General features: G+C 37.9%; 2 protein-coding genes across 4 annotated transcripts; one reads left to right on the top strand and one right to left on the bottom strand.

The window, feature by feature from the left end:
• Window positions 1-1,063: 1,063 nt before the first annotated feature.
• Window positions 1,064-6,839, bottom strand: coq4 (coenzyme Q4). The gene is made up of 7 exons (XM_004074758.4): window positions 6,713-6,839; window positions 4,500-4,655; window positions 3,373-3,469; window positions 3,169-3,271; window positions 2,943-3,072; window positions 2,604-2,697; window positions 1,064-1,528 (listed from the first exon to the last, which is right to left on the bottom strand). Exons 1-7 carry the CDS (start codon window positions 6,777-6,779, stop codon window positions 1,351-1,353), a joined length of 825 nt encoding a protein of 274 aa, XP_004074806.1. The 5' UTR covers window positions 6,780-6,839; the 3' UTR covers window positions 1,064-1,350.
• Window positions 6,815-19,713, top strand: traf2 (TNF receptor associated factor 2). 3 transcript variants are annotated; one of them, XM_004074757.4, is made up of 11 exons: window positions 6,815-6,911; window positions 13,265-13,468; window positions 14,064-14,142; window positions 14,236-14,334; window positions 15,567-15,728; window positions 15,805-15,879; window positions 16,080-16,154; window positions 17,775-17,987; window positions 18,081-18,384; window positions 18,567-18,715; window positions 18,796-19,707. In XM_004074757.4, exons 2-11 carry the CDS (start codon window positions 13,293-13,295, stop codon window positions 19,012-19,014), a joined length of 1,551 nt encoding a protein of 516 aa, XP_004074805.1. In that variant the 5' UTR covers window positions 6,815-6,911; window positions 13,265-13,292; the 3' UTR covers window positions 19,015-19,707. The 3 variants fall into 3 exon arrangements, with proteins under 3 accessions (XP_004074805.1, XP_011480061.1, XP_011480060.1); XM_011481759.2 differs by lacking the exon at window positions 6,815-6,911 and adding an exon at window positions 8,794-9,261 and having other exon boundaries at window positions 18,796-19,713; XM_011481758.3 differs by lacking the exon at window positions 6,815-6,911 and adding an exon at window positions 8,824-8,987 and having other exon boundaries at window positions 18,796-19,713.
• The last annotated feature ends 1,705 nt before the right edge of the window (window positions 19,714-21,418 follow it).

Below are 21,418 nucleotides of genomic sequence, written 5' to 3'. Positions count from 1 at the left end.
CCTGGAGGATTCTTAAACATAACTCAATAATAATAGATATTTAACAAAAAAAAGATAGTAACAATTGAAATGCAGAAATATGTTTGGAAAAAAAATCAATTAGACAGAAAGGGAAACAAAGCAAAAAAAAAAAAAAAAAAACCTTCAGACATGTGAAGTCACTTCCTGTTTCCTGTGGATATGAATGCTGATGTGTACATTGCTCTGCTTTGACTGTTTGTGGATTGAAATTTAGATGGTGAGTAAGATTCTGTTTAAAACCAAGTATGCATCCTTAAAATTAAACCAAATATGAAACGTGAATGATTTGTTTGCCTGGGTGTGTGCATGTGTGTCCAGTGAAAACTATAAACTGCTGCTGGGCTGGGAGAAAAAGAGACAAAACAAACAATTGAGGCTGGTGTTCAGGCGCTGTCCTGCAACCTGTGACGCTACTTCATCACAAAATGTGGGTGGATGTGTGGACTGGTAATATGTACACAGTGTATCCCGCCTTTGCCCAACAGTAACTAGGATAGGCTCCAGCAGCTCTATGAACCAAAAAGCGAGTAAGTGGGTTTACAAAAGGGATGGATGTGTCAGGAAGTCCATCTAATGTGAAAGCAAAGCCAAATGAAATATTGCTATATAAAAACATAATTCAAAGACTAATCCTTATTAAAATCTGTAGTTTCTGAGTTCAAATATTTTGGTACTTGAACACTGTCATAGCGAGACCTGTTCCCAACACATCGATAATTCTAATTCTGTAGTTCATTTGTCAAGCTTTGAGATATTTAAAATGTTACCTTTAGTGTACAAAACCCTTCATGAATGTAATAGATATTGTCATTTCTCAATGAAATATGAAGCCAGAAAAATATGGAAACGTTTGAGCCTAGACTTGTTCTTTTGAAGAGAAAAACATTTACCCAACTATCAGTGCTATTCTAGTCAAATTACACATTTGTATACTGCATTTGGGTTTCATTTGGTTTCACTCCAACTTAATTAGTTCATTTAGATTGCATCACATTAAGATTGTAGGTGGTTTTCACCTGCAAATGAGAAAAAGAAGGGCACCTTTTAAATAATTTATCATATTTTATTTAAACCACATGATGCATTATACTGACATGATTCACAGTTGGTGATTCACCAGATCAAAGGTTATGGGGACAAACTAGGGCTTGAGCTGGAACAAGCCAGAATTAGCAAAGACTAGAGTTTCCTACCGTACTTCCTCTCCAATTAATTACATCCTTATAAAAAAAACTCCCACGGCAACATACTCAAACTATTTCCGATCAGTAGCCACTAACGTTCCTCTATGCTATCTTTAAATGTCAGCCCCCATTTCCCTAAGTTATTTCAGGTCTTCCTTGATGGGTGGAGCGTGGCAGGAGGAGGCTCAATGTGGAGCTCCTGCCGGAGATCCTCAAGGTTCTGATCCCATCGTCTCTCGTAGAAAATGCTGAGGACACAACGGCCTCTCCTCCCGTTCCGCAAAGCCCAAGGACCCAAAGAGGTGAACAGTGATTGTAGACGCCTGGAAAGTAAAAAATAAACAAATGAAAAGCAGGAAATACAGCTTAGTCCTGACATGGCAGTTAAAACCAACAGTGAGTTTGTTTCCACAACATAACCAGTTTATCAGGGACACTCCTATTGTAACTGAGGAAAACGTAATGATTTACAGGTAAAATAAAACTAACTTCCTCTTACTATGATGAACATTTGGAAAAAGAAGGATCTGTAGCCAAAAAATTAGAAAACTTTATTCAATTACATTTTTTTTTCATCAGGTTTGCATTATTCTCGACAATGCAAAGGATGCTGGGACATCTCTGTCACTTACAACTGCCCTCAATAACAATTTAAAAAATTTATATTACTTCGTTTGATATGTTGACATCAAAAGATTTGAAATCCTTTATTAGCATTAAAAATAAATGAATTTGTTGCTGTGTCGACATGTCTTAAATCTTAAAGTGTTAAAATGACCGATGCAGATCAAACTGACTCTTAGTCTGTATGAAAAGGCAAAACGCATTTTGTTGTGCAAACATTGGACTTTCCAACTGAGGTCATAGATATTTACTGCATTTGGTACAAAGTGCAAGTACATGCACGTTTTTTAACTAGCACACAAAAGCAAGAATAGGTTTTTTTCTATTTTAGCGTCATTCCACTGGCTGCCCAGTAGTTATGGGCTTATTTTATTCACTTTTAAATCAATAAATGGTTAGGCAACTACCGTACTTACCTCACAGAGCTGCTACTCTTTTAGTGTTCCTGCTCCCCCCCTGAGGTCAGCTGCTCTTATCAGACTGACTGTTTAACTCCCACAATAAAAGTTACTCTGGATCAGAAAAAACCTTATCTTTCTGCTTTCAGGTCTTCTCCTGTAACCCAAGTCTTTTATTTAGCTTTTAAATGGGCATTTTATTAATTTGATCTCATTTTGTCATAAATTCTTGCATTTTATTTGTCCTATGTTTGATTTGGTTTGGTCTGGTTTTCATGTCGTTTTGTGGCGGTCTGGACACAATGAAGTTGTTTTTAAAGTGCTTACAATACAGTTGGATGGGATATGATGGCATGGTCCAATGCTGTATAGATACCTTGCATTAAGTCGAAGTGGGCCCAACACAGCTCCCAAAGCACACATCGGAAGACCCGTCTGTGCCGCTTCAAACCATTTCACTACCACCTCACCTATAATGAAAGAAACATACGAAAGAGGAATCAGTAAGCAACAAATATAATAAGTCCTGCTTTGCCAAGCGCATCAATTTATGTGAAATTTATGGAGGAAAACAGAAGTGAGCAAATCTGTGCTCAATCACATGAATCTAGCTGACTAATAATCAGTTATCCGCTTTCTAAAAATGAAATGCAACTAAAAAGGTGTTGTAGATCTTCATCGTCTCATGACATGTTTTTTTGCAGAGCAGACTCACCCAGCATATTCGTGGGCATTCCCAGCAACGTGTGCATCAAGTCATGAACCTCTCTGTATCTTAGCATGACGTAGGCCAACTCTTCATCGTCCACAAACCTCACCTGTGTTCTGGAGTCTGGGGTCACGCTCTGTGATGGAAACGGTACAGATGAAAGCAAAACATGAAGCCAAGACGTAACAAGAGAAGCATCAACACAGTGTTTGACGCCAAGGCCATCGCTCACATTGTCCTCCAGAAAACGGAGATATTCTCTTCCGAAAGACCCGTCGGGTAAGGAGGCCATGTTTTTCAGGTCTAGAGTGGAGAGACGAATCCGTGGTCTTTCTCTGGAGAATCATTTCAGATCACATCAGGACATAATCCATGCCTGTTCACTCAACAGGAAGATATCTTTAAACTTTGAAAGACTGAGATAAGAGGGACTTACGTTAGGATCGTGAGGCCTTCAGGGTCATTTCTCATTCTGTCCCTGAGGCTGACGAGAGCGAGGTGACCTGTGGTTTCTCCAAGGACTGCAACCATGTCTGAGTTTGCAGAGCGGCACATGAAAACCGAAATAATACAACATAAATTTAAAAAAATGTAATTGCTGCCTTGAAATGTCCGATTTCTACAGGATTGAGTCATTTGTACCACTTATCATGGTGTTCTATGCTGTCACTGCAAAGTTGAAATACTTTCCAGGAATTTCAACAATTCCTTTAGGTTTTTCCAAGCATCACCGCCAAAGGAAATATTTTGGGGGAAGTAAAACAGAAGAGGTCGCGTGCTGCACATAACTGCAGTCAGGAGTAGAGCATTACGTGAGGTCTAAACTCATGACTGAATGCCAGCTGACAGGTGTGAACATGTGTTCCTGTTAGTGTGGTTTCAAATGCAGCAGCTGGCTTCATGTGCCATTTATAGTTTTCATGAACATTTCTGGGGAAATGAAATAAATGACAGGAATGTTCCAGTCTGTTTGCTAGTACATGGGAAGAGGATATAAGTGGCAAAACTTCAGGTAAATGAATGATGGGGGAAAAAAATACTTCCCCTTATTCTTAGCAAAACATGAAGTTTGAAAAAACTTTTTTGCTCAGTTTTTCTGTAACGTATTGAGGCAATACAGGCACACATTTTTTTTTTAGTATTACAAGAAATGTTTTGGTAACTTTGACAACAGGAATGGCTTTTTAAATAAGTTAAAATAGACAGCTAAACTTATTCTGGTCATGTTTTAATATGATTCTGTTTCTATTTTAACGAAATTAAAGGAAACCACTTAAATAAGTTTCTCCAGTTCCTGGTTTAATCCAAACTTCTTTAATGTAATTTATAACTTTAGTGGGATCTAAAAATATGAAATAAAATGAGATGTGTGCTGGAGCTCCATCATGAAAAGCTTTATAGTAATATTTAGAAATATTTTTTGCTGCTTTGCATGAATTAGTAGGGTAGTTATAAATAAATGAAGAATCTAAATTCTCAAAGAAAAAGAAAATTTAAATAAGGGATCATTTAAACATAATTATAAATGCAATTAATAAGTCATTTTTGGAGAGAAAACCTCACCGTGTCTATATGGGTCCTGCAGAGCTGCCACACCTGAGCCAACAGCCAGCAAGGCTTTCTGAAAGGGAGTAGTCTGGATGTGTCCGTGGTAAACGCCATCATAGTAGCTGTGAGAACGATCCCTCCGACTTGTATTAAGCTGCTGGACAAACTGTGCTGGAAAAAAAAAATATTACAATTTGGGGGGAATAAGACAACATAATGAAGGAAAGATGGTCCTAAGATGGGAACATTAAAGATTTGTGGGCACTTTGTTCATTTATTCAGGGTGTATTTTTGGTTTGCAAAAACTCAAATAAGAACAATTATGCACGACTTGAAAAAGGAAAGAAAGCAAGGCTGTACTTAGAGCAATATATGTTATTGCTTAAAAAAATGTTTTATTCTGTAAAAGATTTAAAACTAGCAACAAAAATGAAAAATTTCCGTGAAAACAAACATTAATAAACTACGTTTATTAATTAGAGAAAGTTCTTTAGATTAAATCTTTAGAGGTGACGGTTAACATTTTTGTCACATTATGAGCCCACATAACTTTGAACAAAAAATACTCAGAATAAAAAATTGCATTCAGGTGCTTATAATAATTCACATTATTTCAGACTCAGATGTGGTCCATAAAAGAAGACAGACAGAACATACAAAAAAAAACAAGACCTACAATATGACAAATTTTGAAAAAGTTTCACACCAAATTTTAAATGTACTAAAGATGACTTGTCTTTTCAATCAATAGTATCTAAGTCTGATTTTTACAGTTATGTATTACACATTTTTTCAATGAACACTCTTCTAAATCCAGATCACTGCTACTGTGTGATTTGCTGTCCTGAAAAAACTAATACTTAAAAGAGATGTCAATAAAACTGTTGTCATTGTTGTTTTAGATCATTATAGTTCATGTAGACTCATGATCTGCATCTAATCCTCCAGTTTCTCTTTTTATGAAGCAGCCAAATTAACCATTATGTCGTCGGCGCGGGTTCTCATTCATCCAGGTTGAGCTGTCTTCAAGTTGAATTAAAGCAGGTGGGTTTAAAATCATCAGTCCGGTAAAGAGACTGATGAAGCCACTTGGATTAGCGGCTAAATGTAAGATTATAAATGCAGTTGCTATGGCTCAACTTCAAGACAACCATTATGTTGGCTTTAGGGCTGCTCAACCCTGTTTTCCAGCTCTCCCTGCAGCTGATTAGCTCATTCTGGGGATTTCAGTCTTCCAGACTGAGCGTCACCTGAAATCCAGGTAATTCAGAGAAACAAGGAGGGTTGTGGCTATTGTCAGCCCACCATTAAAGATGATGATGTAGTCCATCTTCATAAAAATAAACGTTAACCTGGGCAGTTGGGTTTAACCATTTCAACTGTTAATAGCCATTCGGTCTAAAGAAATACACCATTCAAAATTAGTTTCAAGTAAATTTGAAGGTATGCATGACAAAAACTCATTCACAAGGTGAACTTTCATATGTTGTCATATATTATCCATTTGAATATTTACATAAGTGTTTTGTAAATTTATCATGGAGACCAACTTTATGCCGTCTTAAGTTTTAAAATCACTCTTAAATGTAAAAATATTGTTGTTGTTTTTTCAATTAGTTTTCAAAAAAACTTATCAAAAGCTGTTTGACAACATTAACACTAAAACAATGAACATGTTCTTTGCAAAAGAAATACTAGGCAAATTCAGATGTTTTTATTTTATTTTATTTTTTTACTATTTCTCCCACTTTCTGTTTAAAACAAATAGTCACATGACTTCAAGTGTATATAAATGCCTCACACGGATTAAGATAAACTGTATAATAAAGAATAAGTTAACAATTTCCTGTTTGAACACTAATCACTCGACTCAAAGTTTCTCTTAAGCATAAATAGTAGTTGATTTTATTAAGTTTACTTGACTATCATGATAGCACATATACTACATGCCATGTACGTGTAGGAAGTATACTAACTGAATACTTACTCAGAGAGACTAAATTTGAATATTTTTTGTTTCCAACAGTATATAAAACGTTAACTTCAAGTATACTATAGTTTTAATACACTTTTGCTAAGGGTTAGCAATTCGACCATAAATTTAACATATCAAATAAGTTACAATTCCTCTTCGACGCAACAAAATACCCCATCTACTACAAAGCGGGCTTAACTATATAATTACTTATTAAAAGCCCCGCATACAGCAAACCGGTATCATTTTGTACCTGAGGTGGATAATTCGATGTGTTGCCTCCGTATAATCATGAAGCGTGGACAATAACGTAGCCACATTGCTAATTTGTAAACAAACACTGCGCATGCGTGGATAGCTTCCTACGGATAGGTTCCCAGTCACTGCCTGCAAGAGACTTAACGGACATTGGAATGTGTAATTTTCTTAGTAATGATTTGTCATTAAAAGTGGTAAGGAAATTTTACTTTTCTGAAAATACAATTTGAGTGTCAAACTGTTGTTACCTATTTATAATATCACGTAGGAATATTTCCCTTATTTATTTTAAACCATACTATGGTAAATGCATCACAGTTCTTGGCGCTCACGTTTGAAATTAGGTTGATTTACGATTCTAGGTCGGTATTCTGTCATTATTATGTACGTTGGTCGGTAAATGTAAACGTCGAAGCAAAGTAAGTATGCGTGTTGTGAAGTTGAAGGTACTCGGTACGTCGGAAATGGAGTATTAACCTTAATCGGAGCCAATTTTCTTCTTCTTCTTGCCTTTTTACCATCCACCCTTTGGAACAATATCGCCCCTAAGCGAGCGGCGGTCGGAACTGAATCAGAATCAGAATTACTTTATTGATACCACACTAGGGAAATGTGTTTGTTACCATAGCAACTGACATCAGAAAAAAAAAATACTAAGAATAATCTAAAAAAACAATGTAGCATAAATGCAAACAACATGGTGGTATAATTTAAAAAGCCATTTACAGAACAGTGCAGGTAAAAAGATGTGCAAAAGAAATGTGCAAAAATAGACAAAAATGTGCAAAGATTATCCGTTGCATTGTGAGTTATTGTACAGGGTTATTGTATTGTGTATGAAGGATTTCTGGGACCGGGCAGTTTTGGAGCGGAGCTGTCTGAGCCTCTTAGAGAAGGAGCTCTGCTGTTTGTCCAGAGGAGAGGATGGTCTGGGTTGTCCATGATTGAAAGGAGTTTGTTTAGTGACCTCCTCACCATCACTGCTTCAAATGTTTCCTGTTTGCAGCCACTGACAGAACCCGCCTTCCTGCATGACTGTTCCAGACTCAGTCCCCTTTAGAGCTGTGTGTGAGAGCAAGCGTCCAGATTTATTAACAGTCTCAAACAAATAGAAGAAATGTGATCATTTACGTATGGAAATCATGTAGTCTTTGTAAAGATGTCTCTGTATTTTTCTTTTTTCAAACACATAAAAGGTTGCACATTTTCAAAGCCAAGAACAAAGGACAAATTGATAAACTTTGTTTCAATACAATCAAATGTTTTAACATATACAAAAAAAAAAGAATATCATGAAAAATGTGTATTCATCCCCTTAATTCCATTTTAAAAAAAAACTTTAACGCATATAGATTAAGGGCCCACTGTTTAATTGATTTCAATTATTTATTTATTTTTTTTTTGTTGTTGTTTTTTTTTAACATAAATTGGGGTTCCTGCTGATAATAACCACAAAAACAGGATTTAAAAAGATCAGAATACTCTGGTTAACCAAATTTTTGCATCAATGTTTTAAACGGCGTCTCACCAAATGATCATCTGTCAAATACTTTATTTTAATTGAAAACCAGATGTGATTGTAAACCGTTATCTTTTTACAAAAACTAAGACGTAAATGGTGATTTCTCCAGAGTATTCTACATTTTTAAAGTCTTGTTTTTGTGGGTCTTATAAACTGGAACCCCAATTTATGTAAAAAAAAAAAAATGAATAATTGAAATCAATGAAATAGTGGGCCCTGAATCTATATTCTATGAAAGTTCGATTTTTATTTTTTTATTGCGTATTACAGATAGAAATAATGAAAAGGAATATTCACAATTTTTAAAAGGTTCTATATTAAAAATGTGAACAAGCAAACTATTTTAATTTTGACAGTTAAGTCTACATTTAATTTCTACAGAAACGTATGTGTTAAAATGGCACTTTAGCAAACATTTTGGTTGGATTTTCATCACGTAAAAATACATTAAATAAAAAAAATCCGTCAATAATTTAACTTGAAATTTCTGAATTAATTATAACTTCACAATTTCTGCTATTTCATTCAATGTGACGGTGAACTAAATTACTATATTACTAATTGGCACACCAGAAGGGTGGGCGGGGCTTACAACGATCCCTTCAAAGTTTAGCGTCGTTTTATTTATTAAGCGTCTCCTGTAAAACCTTTAAAACAAATGTTTGTTTGAGCCTAAACCCACATTTATGAACGAGCTCAAGTAAAGAGGACCGGTTTCGCTTTCCTTTAGACTGGCTCCTACGTGAAGGTCGGTAGCACAGAGGATTTGTTTCTTCATGTTTTCCAGCTGTTAGCAAAAACAGCTAACGGTCAATAAAGCCACAACACACTCTGTGTGTCCTTAAGCTATTGAAGTTAGTTCTTTATTTAGAATACATACGCATTTCGGGGATTCTTTAAAAAAATGACTCACGGCAATGACATGCAAAGACTGTAAGCGGAAGTGAACCCAACCACCACGCATTTCGATCGTTAAAAGTTGATTGCTCAGAAAGATGGTTTAATCTGCGCAGTACTGTTGGGTGAGTAGACTGCAAGTTTCCTTTGACGTGAACAGATGGAGACAGCAGAGCAGTGTTGTACAACAGGCTTTTATGCTGCATTAGAATTTTATTTGTCTTGTTATTTTTTGTTTGGTTGCTGTTGGAAGTTTCGAATCCAGGGCAACTGCTGCGCGCGTGCCTTTCTAAACAAAAGCAGCCTCGTGCTCAACTAAACGTCTTCCTGTAGCTCTTTGCTTGTAACAATGTTTTATCTTTTTAGTTTTACAGCTTTTGGTTAACTCTGGCAATTTCTGAACTTCAACAAATTGAGAGTTTTAAACCAAAACATGTGGGACTTTGTCATTCGTTTCTTAAACTTTGAGTTTGGTTGTGTAAGACTGATAATCTGATGTCAGATAGTCTGTTCTTTTTGACCAGTTTTTGAATTTTTGATGAAACTGCATGATACCAAACCTGTTAATGACATGTTTCATAATCTTTTGGACACGTTGATGGTTAAACAGGCTTAGCAGTCATGGACTTGTTTAGTAGCTTATGAGCTGTGAACTTTGTTTGTTTTTTATGATGGAAACAGGACACTGAAATGGTTATTCAAAAAAAAAAAAAAAACATTGGATTTGTGTGAATAGTTCAGAGTTGATGAGTGAGGCAGAACCAATACTTGATTGGTTTCTTTGGCTATTGTCAGCAAAAGTTCAATAATGGTTATAACTGAATATTTATGGAACAAAAAAGTTTTTATTTACATCATACATTTGATACTGAAACACTTCAACTCAAATTCTGCATAAAAAATAACAAACTGTAAAACATAATTATTGTTTAAATTTGCTTCAGAAAGCAAATGAATAAGTTGAAACGTTTGCGGTCAAAGTTTAGATTACACGCCTGGAACATTGGAAACATGTTATTAGAGATCACTCAAATTAAACTAAGCTAAAATAAGATTTACATGCAGATATAATAACCAGTATAAGTAAAATCTCATCTCGGGCTTGAGACCTTTTTTGCCCTTCCAGCAATCCTAACTTTTTCTTCTTATTGATATGGACATTATGATTTGACTCTGCGAAAGGATGAGATCAGAAAAAAAACATTAATTTTGCTTCGTTATATTAATAGACTGATGTGTGTTTGTGTTTCTGAATTAGTGAAATGTCTGGTAGGCATTGGGTACAAAATGTACCTCTATTCATATTTTACTGAGGGATTTTTTTGATGATATTTGTATCATCCAATACAAAAACCCAATCAGACTTTTTAAGAGCAATGAAGTCTTGGCAAAAAGACAAAACTTTAGCTAGAAGGCAGCTGGAAAAAGTAGCTTCAACAACCGAGACGATCTTCATGCTGCTGTTAAAACCTACCTTCAAATTAGTTTTTACAGCTTTAAGTAAGGAGGACAAATATCAAATACATTTTTAAAACATGCAATGTTTGATCTCCATCAAACCATCATAAATGGAGTTGGACAGAGCTGTAAATCATCTTCATAAATGGGATAAGACACATTATGTTCTGCAATACCTGGACCTAATGCAACAAGTAAAACAGCAGTGGACCTAGAATGGAGTCTGGAGGGATTCCAGTGGTGGAAGAAACGTCATGAATGTTTACAGCAAAGGTTCTATTAGCCAGATAGGACTTAAACAGTTGAAGGATGGTTCCATATGGACTGAGATTGATGAGCGATGAAACATCATGAGTGTCAAATTTTTGCTGTACGATTCAGCATTTGGAGCAGAACTGACTTTTCAAAAGTCCACTGATAAAAGAATAGATCCCAAGTTGGGTTATGTGTTTAGCTAAAACATGGGAACAAGCACCTGTTTTAATCCAGCTTGATCTTTTTGAAGCCTTCAACACTGCAACTCATGAAATCCCTATGGCGTAGCTCTAAGATCTTGACATCTGTGGTAAAGCCTGGGCTGGCCTAAATTTAATTTAGCTGGAGGAATTTCTGAAGTCTCGTGGCAAGAAGGTGAATCCAGCTGTTCCTCTTCTGGTGTTCAACCAGGTTTTGTTGGGGAACCCCTTCTCTTCTGAGCCTACTTCTGAGCTCCACCCATGGAGTGTAAAGAAAGATGGATGAAGCGAATGTGACGAGTAAGATGGATGAAGCGAATGTGACGTCGCCCATTGAAAATGCCTTACCTCCTGCTCAAGTGAAATGAAGCCAATTCAGTCACAATTTTTCCTGATTATTGGCGCCGCCACTTGAGGCCAATCGACAGTGATTGGTCAGACTCTGTTAGTCTGAGTCAAGTTTCTATGACAACTAATGTCGCCAGTTAGGAGTAAGCTTGTTCAAAGTCCACACCCCTTCCACTGAAAGCGACTTGGGAGAATTAGTCAGTCAAGTGTCGAGATGGGGGGGCCAGCAGGTACCACATGCTTTTACTGAGGCAGCTGATTGGTCCGTTTATAACTTGCATAACCTGTGATAAAGGAAAATATCTTGAAAAAATGGATTACCAAGAACACGTTAAGAAAAAGGTATCGGAGCAAGAATTGTTATTCTTACTAATAGAATGAGTAATAGCTGTTTATTTCTCAATAAAGGTCTATGGGATTTTGGCTTCTTGAAACTAGTGGGTATTTCCTCTTTGGAATGTAAGGGGGAGATGTCAAGGTGTCCACTGATATTTATGGCTTCACAATTAACTTGCCTATAGTGTTGTCAGTTCAACAAAACCTTCCATTTGAACTCCTTTATTGGATGCCCTCTGTGGGTGACTGATGGACACAACACAATACATTAAAAAAATTATTTCTCTGCTGTGATCCCACAATTATGTAAAAAGGGGGAAAAAGTATTTAAAAAGCTAATGGCGGACTTCTGCTTTGTGTAGAACAAAAATATAACTATTCTCTTTTCCTTGACATTTCTTGCGATTGACACAGTTTTACTGATGCTTACCTTAAAATCCGCCAACTCCAGCTTGCTTTGGCTAAAAGCTTCTGCCAAATGACTAAATGTAAACATTTGAATGAAAAGTATGGAAAGAACCAGAGAAATGTGCTTAAACATAAAATTGGAGTGTATTTTTCTAGCCACTCAAAGCACTTTAGATCCATTATTCATTCACTCCGTTTTCATGTTTGGTGATGGTAAGTGACTGGCTGCCAGTACCAGCCTACGGCCTGTCTTACCATCACCGGGACATTCATATGCACTCACACACCAGTGGAGCCACACTGGAGGCAGGGAGGGTGAAGCGTCTCCCCTGGGGGGAGCGGTTGAACCGCCAACCCTTCGATCATTGGCAGATCTGATCAACCACCTGAGCCACTGCCGCCCAGGAGACATGAAGAATTTTATATTACTCTTTGAATAATGTCTTTAACTGTCCACCCATGAAGTGAATGTAATAAACACTAGATGCCAGCACACGATTTTAAAGATAAAATGACGATTTTAATTTTTTCAAAAAAAATAAAACTCATTTAAAATTTCGTGTATTTCAAAAGTTCTTTTTTAAGGACAAATGCGCCATATTGGGGCAGAAACACCAACCACCAATGCTCTGCTCTGCCTTTTTTTTAATTGTCCTGTTCTCAGGTCTTGACTTTGAACATTTTCCGGTTCATCTCATTTGGATGTTTATGTACAGGAAGTGCGTAAAGGCTTAGTGGAAAACTGCCTTAGAAGAAAGGGGAAATGCTTTTGTGGTTCACTCAAGTCTCGTCTTTCCTTGAAAACACAGACAGCATCTTCTCGCCCATATTTTTTTTTTTTACTCTCATGCCTGATTGAAGATTTTTTTTTCCTATTAACCTTTTATTTCCCCAAATTACCCAAAGGTCTTCAGGCTTTTCCAATGTAGTTTGGATTGCATATTTACATGGTGTGTTGCCATAGCATCAACAGCTCATCATTGCCTTGCAGTTCTAGTTTAAGGTTTGGAGGCAACTCATAATGACTAGGATTACATGAGCAAACAATTCCATCCTGTCATCATTTGTGTTTTTTCTGAAAACATGACATGGCGTTTACTGTAAACTGTTTTCCTATTCACAGAATCCCACACAAAGATTAATGGAGAAAAATGGCTCGCATCTCATGGGACAGTTTAAGCTCATTACCGGGCATCCCCCTCAGTGTGCTGTCGGTGCCTATGGAAGATAAATACAAATGTCAGCAATGTCTCCAGGTCTTGAGGAAGCCCGTGCAGGCGCAATGCGGTCACCGCTTTTGTGTGCACTGCTTCAGGCAGCTCACCAGGTACACCACTAGTCCTTTTGACTGTCAAAAAAATCTTTTTATTTTTTTTGCTTCAGCTGAACATACAGTACATTCTGTGTTGATATTTCCGTTTGCTTTTCACATATGACTCATGCAGATTCATCCCCTCACATGGTAGATTCCTAATATAGATGGCAGTGAGACATGGTGGGGATGTGGCATGCAGATTTATTACATGAAGCACTTTGAATTTTCCGAGCTGCTATGTAAATGAGTCTTATGTTATGTCCTCTATTTGTGTATACCAAATGAGGCACAGTTTTCTATAGCAAAACCGCGTAATTACTTTATTAATGTAGCTGAGAGAAATTCCTTTAATACTTGCAGAAACAGCATGACTTACTTGTGAAATGAGGGTCATCAGGCGGCATGTTTTTTTCAAAAAGCACCAAACTGCTTTTACAGCTTTTTTTTTTTTTTTGCTGTCATTTCATCAGGGCTTAATCTGTCCTCAATCTAGTATTGGTTTGAGCTCAGCTGCTAGGTGTTCTTGCATATCTAACTCCAACTAAGTTGACTTAGGTACACGTCCAAAAGGTCTCCCAATCACAAACTAGCTTTGTTTTCCTTTTAGTTCTGGCCCAAAGCCCTGTCAAGCCTGTCGGAAGGAAGAGATCTATGAAGAACCTATGTCTATTCTAAATAGTAGTGAGGTAAGCTATACAAGTACCAACTTTTTAAGTCTGGAACCTGATCCCTGTGCATTGAATGAATGCTTGTAATTTCTTTTTTTGGCTCCTTTCCAGGCATTTCCAGACAATGCAGCTGGCAGGGAAATAGCGAGTCTTCCCGCCAGATGTTTAAACCAAGGCTGCGACTGGACTGGATCCATTAAAGAGTATGAGGTAAAGTTTAAAAAGTCACTTTTTTTCTGTGAGCTTTAGTCACTTCTGCCTCAGCCCTATGCATACAATAGTTTTTTTTGTTTGTTTTTTTGTTCCGTTTTCCCATTTTTCACAACAAAGCTTTTATTTGAGCATCATGGGTTTCCCCTCGTCTGAATGGTTTCCATTATGGTTTAACGGCATCTTGTTGTCACAATAAAGTTTTTAAAAAAAAAAAAGAAAGAAGAGGAAACGGAAGTGAAACGAGACACGTGGGCTGGAAAGTCCCTTCAATTCAGCTTGTATTTTTGAAGTGGGGGAAGTACTGAGGCAGGTCAAACCCAGATTAGAGTGAAAGAAGTAGTTTAAATATTTAAGCCCTGACTGCTTGCAGAGCTGTGTCATTAGTTTCATGGTTGAAGTAATGAATCAATCTCCAGCTTCACAGCTGTAAATATCTCTGCTATTAAGAAAGTTTTCTTCAAAGCTTTTTTTTTTCAAATGTGCTTGTGCTTGTACTCTTAACTCTCTTTCTAACTTGCAGATTTATACCTTACTTTTCTTAAAAGAGGCAGATTTTCCACAAGCAAGGGGAAAATAAAAGGCCAAAGGCTAATGTATTCATGTTTTACACCGACACACTTGTGTGAAAATTTAGAGGTTGTTGCTCCGTAACCGCCTGTGTGCCGTGAACTCCAGATTACTCACACCTAACAAAGTGACACCCTTCTAAACCGATGAAATGTCAATGTGTTGGCGTGGTGATGGAAACCAAAAAATGTAATGACAAGTAACTGCAAAATGCAGAAAAGCATAGTCACGTTGAATAAAGCGTGCCAACGTACCTTCTGCTGAAACTGGTGGTTTCACCGCGCTAAAGCGAGTTGAATGAAACTAGCTTTCGGTTGGTAAGCTCCGCCTTTTAAAGCTCCACCACTTTTCCTGAATTCTCACGAGAAGATAGATGGTTTTCCAGCGGGGAAAAAACAGCGTATTACTTTTTAAATTTTTTTTTTTATATTTCCGTTCATTTTCATATAGTGGGTGCCACACAAAATTTCTCTGTGCTCAAAAGTTTCTTTTAGCAGCTTGAGTCTAAGTTGAATTGTTAAATGGATCTTACCGACTTTAGATAAATGTCATGCTACGTAAAAGTCCCGACAATGCACCGGAACTAGTGTTGCGTCTGCTTCCCTTCACGTTTGGATGATGACAGAAAGCAGCGTCCTCATAGCTTGCGTTTGTTTTCAAAGGCAAAGCACGAAGGCCGCTGTGAATTTGAGCAGATCCAGTGCGAGGCCTGTCAGGCCCTCGTCCTGCGTAAAGACAAGGACAGGCACAACGACAGGGAGTGTGAAGAAAGAACCCTCAACTGTAAATACTGTAAAGTAACATTCAACTTCAAAGACATTAAGGTGAGATGCAGGATGAAAAATATAGTTTCAAAAAAATGAACCCATCTATTAATATTTGCTCTTTGGAACCTTTCAGGCTCATGATGAAATCTGTCAGAAATTTCCTTTACAATGCAAGGACTGTGGGAAAAAGAAGATACCAAGAGAAAAGGTTTGAGCTGCTTCCGATTCTTTTGTTTTGTTGGTCATTCCAAACAGGCCATGCATGTCTTAGATGTAAAACACGGGGATTTTACATAGTAAAAAGTGAGAGTCGAAAGCCATAACGCTTTCTGTTTGACTAACTGCAAGATGCTTTTGCTTTCTTTGCTAAGAGAAGTTTAATGACCTCTTGTTCCCCCTTGTCTGCAGTTTAACGACCATGCAAAGTCCTGCGCCAAGTCAAAGAGCGCCTGCCCCTTCAGTGAAGTGGGCTGTAAGTCTGTGGTATGTTTGTCAATTCTTTACAAATGTATGTTGTTGGCTATTCATGACAAAACCCTTTTTTGTAATTTCTTTCCTGTTACTAAAAACAAACCAGACATTCTTTATATAAATGATTAAAAATGAGTTTAAACTAATGAACATTTAGCACAGCTCTTTTTAAAGGTGCTATAACCATCAGCTTCTCTACCCATAAAAATTTTTTACATTCATTACACTGACGCAAAAGCCCACAGACTCAGTTTTTTCAGCAGACTCCTGGTCAGTTGAAACTAGCCGTCGATTTGAGTATCAATAGTATCGATACCAATGTGAAGTATCGATACTAGTGTGATGAAATCGATACTTTCAATACTTTTGTCGCAGTTTTTCTTCATCATTTATAGTAAAGAGCTTGAATTTTCTCACGGAATTCATGCAAGCCCAACGTCTATCTGTCTCTAGTGTTGCCAGATTGGGCAAAAAAACCCAGCCCATTTGGTGCACTCTGGCATACTGGCAACATTACTGCTCACACCTTGACCCCCCCCCCTGCTTTATTGGATAACAGGGTCAATAAGGGCCCACATATTTGAACAAATGGGAGGATTTTTTTTTTTGTTCTGTTTGTAATATTATATTTATTACTGTGTTGCTTTTATCTACTTTTTTCACTAGTGACTTTGCTATTTTAATACTGCCTTTATTTAAAAAAATGTTTTGTGGTGCTGTTGTACTTTTTGTTACAGTTTTGCTTTTTTTTTTTGCACTAGTTACTGTTTTCTTCTTATACTGCTGTGTCAATATTAATATAAATGTTCTATATTTGATACATATTCAGTTTAGATTGTTGTAATTAGTTAAACATTTTTAATCCCAAAAGTCTCTGTCCTGTTGTATTATACACTTAATTTACAAAAAAAGGGTTATTTCCAAAATTATTCTAAAATCAAACAGTGCAAGAAAAAAAAGTAATGATATTGGCGACACTAGCCCTGATTCGGGTATTATTGCAATATCGCCCACACCTAGTTTCTGATTTAAGATGAAGCTATCTAATAGATCTGACTTTATTCTATGTTTTAACCACAAACAAAATGGGTCTACAAAAAAGTAAACTGCGTTCACTGCTCCTGATTATAAAAATCTACAGTTAAAAAGCCTGACTTTAAGATTTCTTATAATTTATAGACATCCCAGTGTAGCAGTAGAGTGGAAACACTTTCAAACAAAACAACAAATGCTATGTGCTGTTTCACTCAATCCGATTAATCCTTAAAAACTTCCTTTTAAAAGGTCTGTATTCTTAAATTCCAATCCGGATTGCTTTTTTTTTTTTTTTTTTTTGGGAGCATGATCTCTTTGATAACGTTTTTCCCATGATGCATTCACTTCTTCTGCATTGCCGGCATTCGGTTTGACAGTTGGAGCTCATTTCGTGAAAAGCACCGTTTCAAAAGAAAAACATGTTTTTCTGTTAGAGCAGAACATTTATTGCTCCCAGCCGTGTCCTGGGATTCCCGCACAAGTGACTTTAAGAACAAAATAAACAAAGTGTGACTTTTGCCAAACAGTTGGAGATCTTTTACTCTTGTTTGAAATGTTCGACTTTAGGGTGATCCTATCGAATGTTTCTTTTCTCAGGTAGAAAACGGGAAGATAAGTGAACATGAACACAGCAGCACCATGGAGCACTTGCGTCTTCTGCTGCCCATGGTGCTTTCCATGACCCGAACTCGCTTGGATACCTCTCCATCTGGGGAGTGGCAGGAGGATTCGGGGCTTGGTCTCTACAGGGCTCCCGATGACGGCTGCGGAGCTGCAGCCTCTGTGCCGTCTGTGGACCTGGACAAAAAAGTGAGCCCAGCCAAAAGGAAAATTGAGATTCTCTACTGCTTAACGTTTTGCAACAAGAGAGTATTCATTTGGTTCCCCCTTCATCTGTGACAGGTGAGCGCTTTAGAAAACATCGTGTGCGTCCTGAACCGCGAGGTGGAGCGCAGCTCCCTGACGCTGGAGGCGTTCTCACACCAGCATCGTTTAGACCAAGAAAAGATTGAAAATTTATCCAACAAAATACGGCAGCTGGAGAGATCCCTGACCGTGAAGGACCTGCAGCTGTCCGAGGCGGAACAGATGGTGCGGGAGCTCCAGTACTGCACCTACGATGGGATATTCGTGTGGAAGATCACAGATTTCTCCCACCGCAGGCAGGAGGCAGTGAGCGGCCGAGCACCAGCGATGTTCTCACCAGGTAAAAGGAGATGTGAAACAGTTTTCTGTTTCAGCATGAGAATGAGCTCACAGAATCTGGTCTAGCTCAGCGATCATGTGGTCAGGGTGATGTTCTTGGCTCTCAGAGAAGGGAAACTCCACTTGTTTTTCTTTGGGGAGTGTCCATGACTTTTCCACTAAAAATCCCTCCTCCCTCTGCAGCGTTTTACTCCAGCAAGTACGGCTACAAAATGTGTCTGAGGCTATATTTGAACGGTGATGGGACCGGTCGCGGCACCCACCTCTCGCTCTTCTTCGTCGTCATGAGGAGCAAATACGACGCCTTGCTGAAATGGCCGTTCAGTCAGAAGGTGAGGGGAAGCTCAGCGCACGATCTGGGCAGCCTCAAAGCCCAACCGAGAGGGTAAAACGAGCTTCTTTGGGCCCTCAGGTGACGCTGATGCTGTTGGACCAGAACAACAGGGAGCACATTATCGATGCTTTCCGCCCCGACATCACCTCCACCTCCTTCCAGCGGCCCGTCAGCGAGATGAACATCGCCAGCGGCTGCCCGCTCTTCTGCCCGCTGGCCAAACTGGCCGGAAAGAGCCCATACTTAAGAGATGACACCATTTTCATCAAAGCCATTGTAGATCTATCGGGCTTATAAGGTGCAGGCTGTGGAAGCTACACCGAAGTCTAAATATACAACTACAAATGAACAGAAACCTGCTGAATATATAGAAATATGAACACATGCATACTATGATAGAAAACTATTATTATATTAAACATATCTTAAATACTACTATAATATAGATACACCCCGCTACTGGCGTGGAGTCATCTGAATAAAACCGTTGCATCTAAATTTGATGCGACTGATGTAAACATACTATATAAACTCTTTTAGTAATACAAATGATTAACCCACTAATTCTCTATATCTACCTTAACTAGTGCAGTTTATTCTGCTGAAGTAGCATCACCTGTAACAAAGCAAGAACGTGATAGAACTTTCTGCTTGATAACCTCTCATGTACAATTTTTTATATAAATGATTTAAAAAAATGTTGCAACTTCTACAGTTAAACTTACTAGAAAGATGAGGGTTTTTAATGAATGCTGAGATATTTATGCTTTAGCAGTTTAACCCTTAAACCAGTTAATAGGAAAGAGATTATTTTTTATTAGTATTTTTGTTTTGGGGAAAATCTGAATATACGGCTTGATATTTAATACCAAATGAAAGAAATGTACATTGTTGTGTTTCTGTTCTAATTAACACTGCACATTGTGGTACTGTTGCACAAAAGGCTCCATTCTATTAAATCACTCAAACCCCAAAATATGTTTAAGTCAACAGAAATACTCTCATTTTTCTTCTTTTCAATTTGAGCCATTCAACTTTGGAATTGTTCCCACAATCCCCTGCTCTTGGAGTTTACTGCCCTCTAAGTTACAACGAACGGACGAATGAATGAATTTCTCAATATGTAGTTGCTATAAAGTCTTAGGGACCTTTGATTTTTATATAGAAATTCAACAGAAGATACAATTTGATCTGATCTCCGGTAGTAAAACACTCAAACTGAAACGACACAAAAACCCGTTTCTTTACTACGTTTCTTTACATTAATGCCGCAGAGGTGAACAGGTAGGTGAACCCTCGGGGTAGAGACTGCATTAAGAGATAATCATTCAGGCATTTTGGAATCCAAGCAATGTGATGAGAGTTAGTGTGTTGCTCCTGTGCCTAAGGGGGGGGACTGTCTTTAAAAGCTGAAACTAAGGAGAACAGCAGGGATCCCTCAATGAGAAGCTGAATACAGATCCTAAAAGTGACAACGACTTATAGGAACATGCCAACATTTAGAGAGTTTACGGAGAAACACTAGAGCAGTGTTTTTCCACCAGTGTGCCGCGGCACACTAGTGTGCCATGGGAGATGCCATGGTCAGGTGTGCTGTGGGAAATTGCCCTCAACTGATCCAAAAACATTTTCCATCTCCAGGATATCAGCTCTGTGTTCATCCAAACATGCCCTGATAAAACACTGAGTAGTTAGAATAAGAAAGATCGTAAAATACTTTTTTCTTTGTGTTTATTTGATTCTATTAAATATATTTTGATAAGAATGACGGTACCGCGATTTAGCTGGAGCGATAACTGTTTTCTGAAAGGTCCCGCCCCTTTAACTGTCTCCACCAATCATTCTTAGAGGCTTTATCAAACGTCATCATTCTGACCAATCAGAAGTGGTTTAAGTCTTCACTTCCTTGTTCTGATTTAACTCATAAAGTCCCTCAGTTCCAACAAAACTACCAGATAAAGCTCATATTTAGCAGTGTAGCTTTCCAAAGAATCCGGTATCACACCGTAGAAAAAGTGAACAAAACAGTGAAGCTCAGAGACGCTAGTCTGTCTGCGTTCGGTGGCTGATTGCACTACATCTCCCCTGATGCATTGGGTTAAAGTGACAGCGGCTCAGCGCACAATGAGTCGTCCTTGTTAAACGTCTTGAAACCACAACGAACACGCATTAAACAGTTTTCAAATCTTAACTTTTATTACATCTTTTAGAAAAAACAGCTGCAACTCCCACCTTTTTATGCCACAATTATCACAGAAATGCATGTGAGATTGTGGAGGGGCTGTAGATCAATACAGACTATGAGTGTCTCCTTTTTTTATTTTAATTTTTGGATGCTGGTGTGCCGCAGGATTTTTGTCAAGGTTAAAGTGTGCCGTGGCTCCAAAAAGTTTGAAAAACACTGCACTAAAGGATTTGAATATTGTTTACAAAAAAAAAGAAGCTTGTTGGATATTCCAAACACCTACGGGCTGAAACGTTTGTAGACAAAACTAAAATGGGTTTGGATAGAACACGGGTAAAGAAAAAAGCCAGACCGCACCGACATCAAAAGCTCATGTGAAACACTGTGGAGGATGCATCATGGTTTGGGGTTGTACAGATTGCTATCACCAACTAAAAACTGCCTTTATATGGGATTGTTGCAATCAAACTTAAGACCATCTGTCCATCAAGTGAAAAGCAACAGAAGGGAGATACA

This window comes from Oryzias latipes, chromosome 12, assembly GCF_002234675.1.
Source record: "Oryzias latipes chromosome 12, ASM223467v1".
NCBI classification, from domain to species: domain Eukaryota; kingdom Metazoa; phylum Chordata; class Actinopteri; order Beloniformes; family Adrianichthyidae; genus Oryzias; species Oryzias latipes.
Note: the sequence above shows the minus strand (reverse complement) of the source record. Positions and strands in the feature narration are given on the sequence as shown.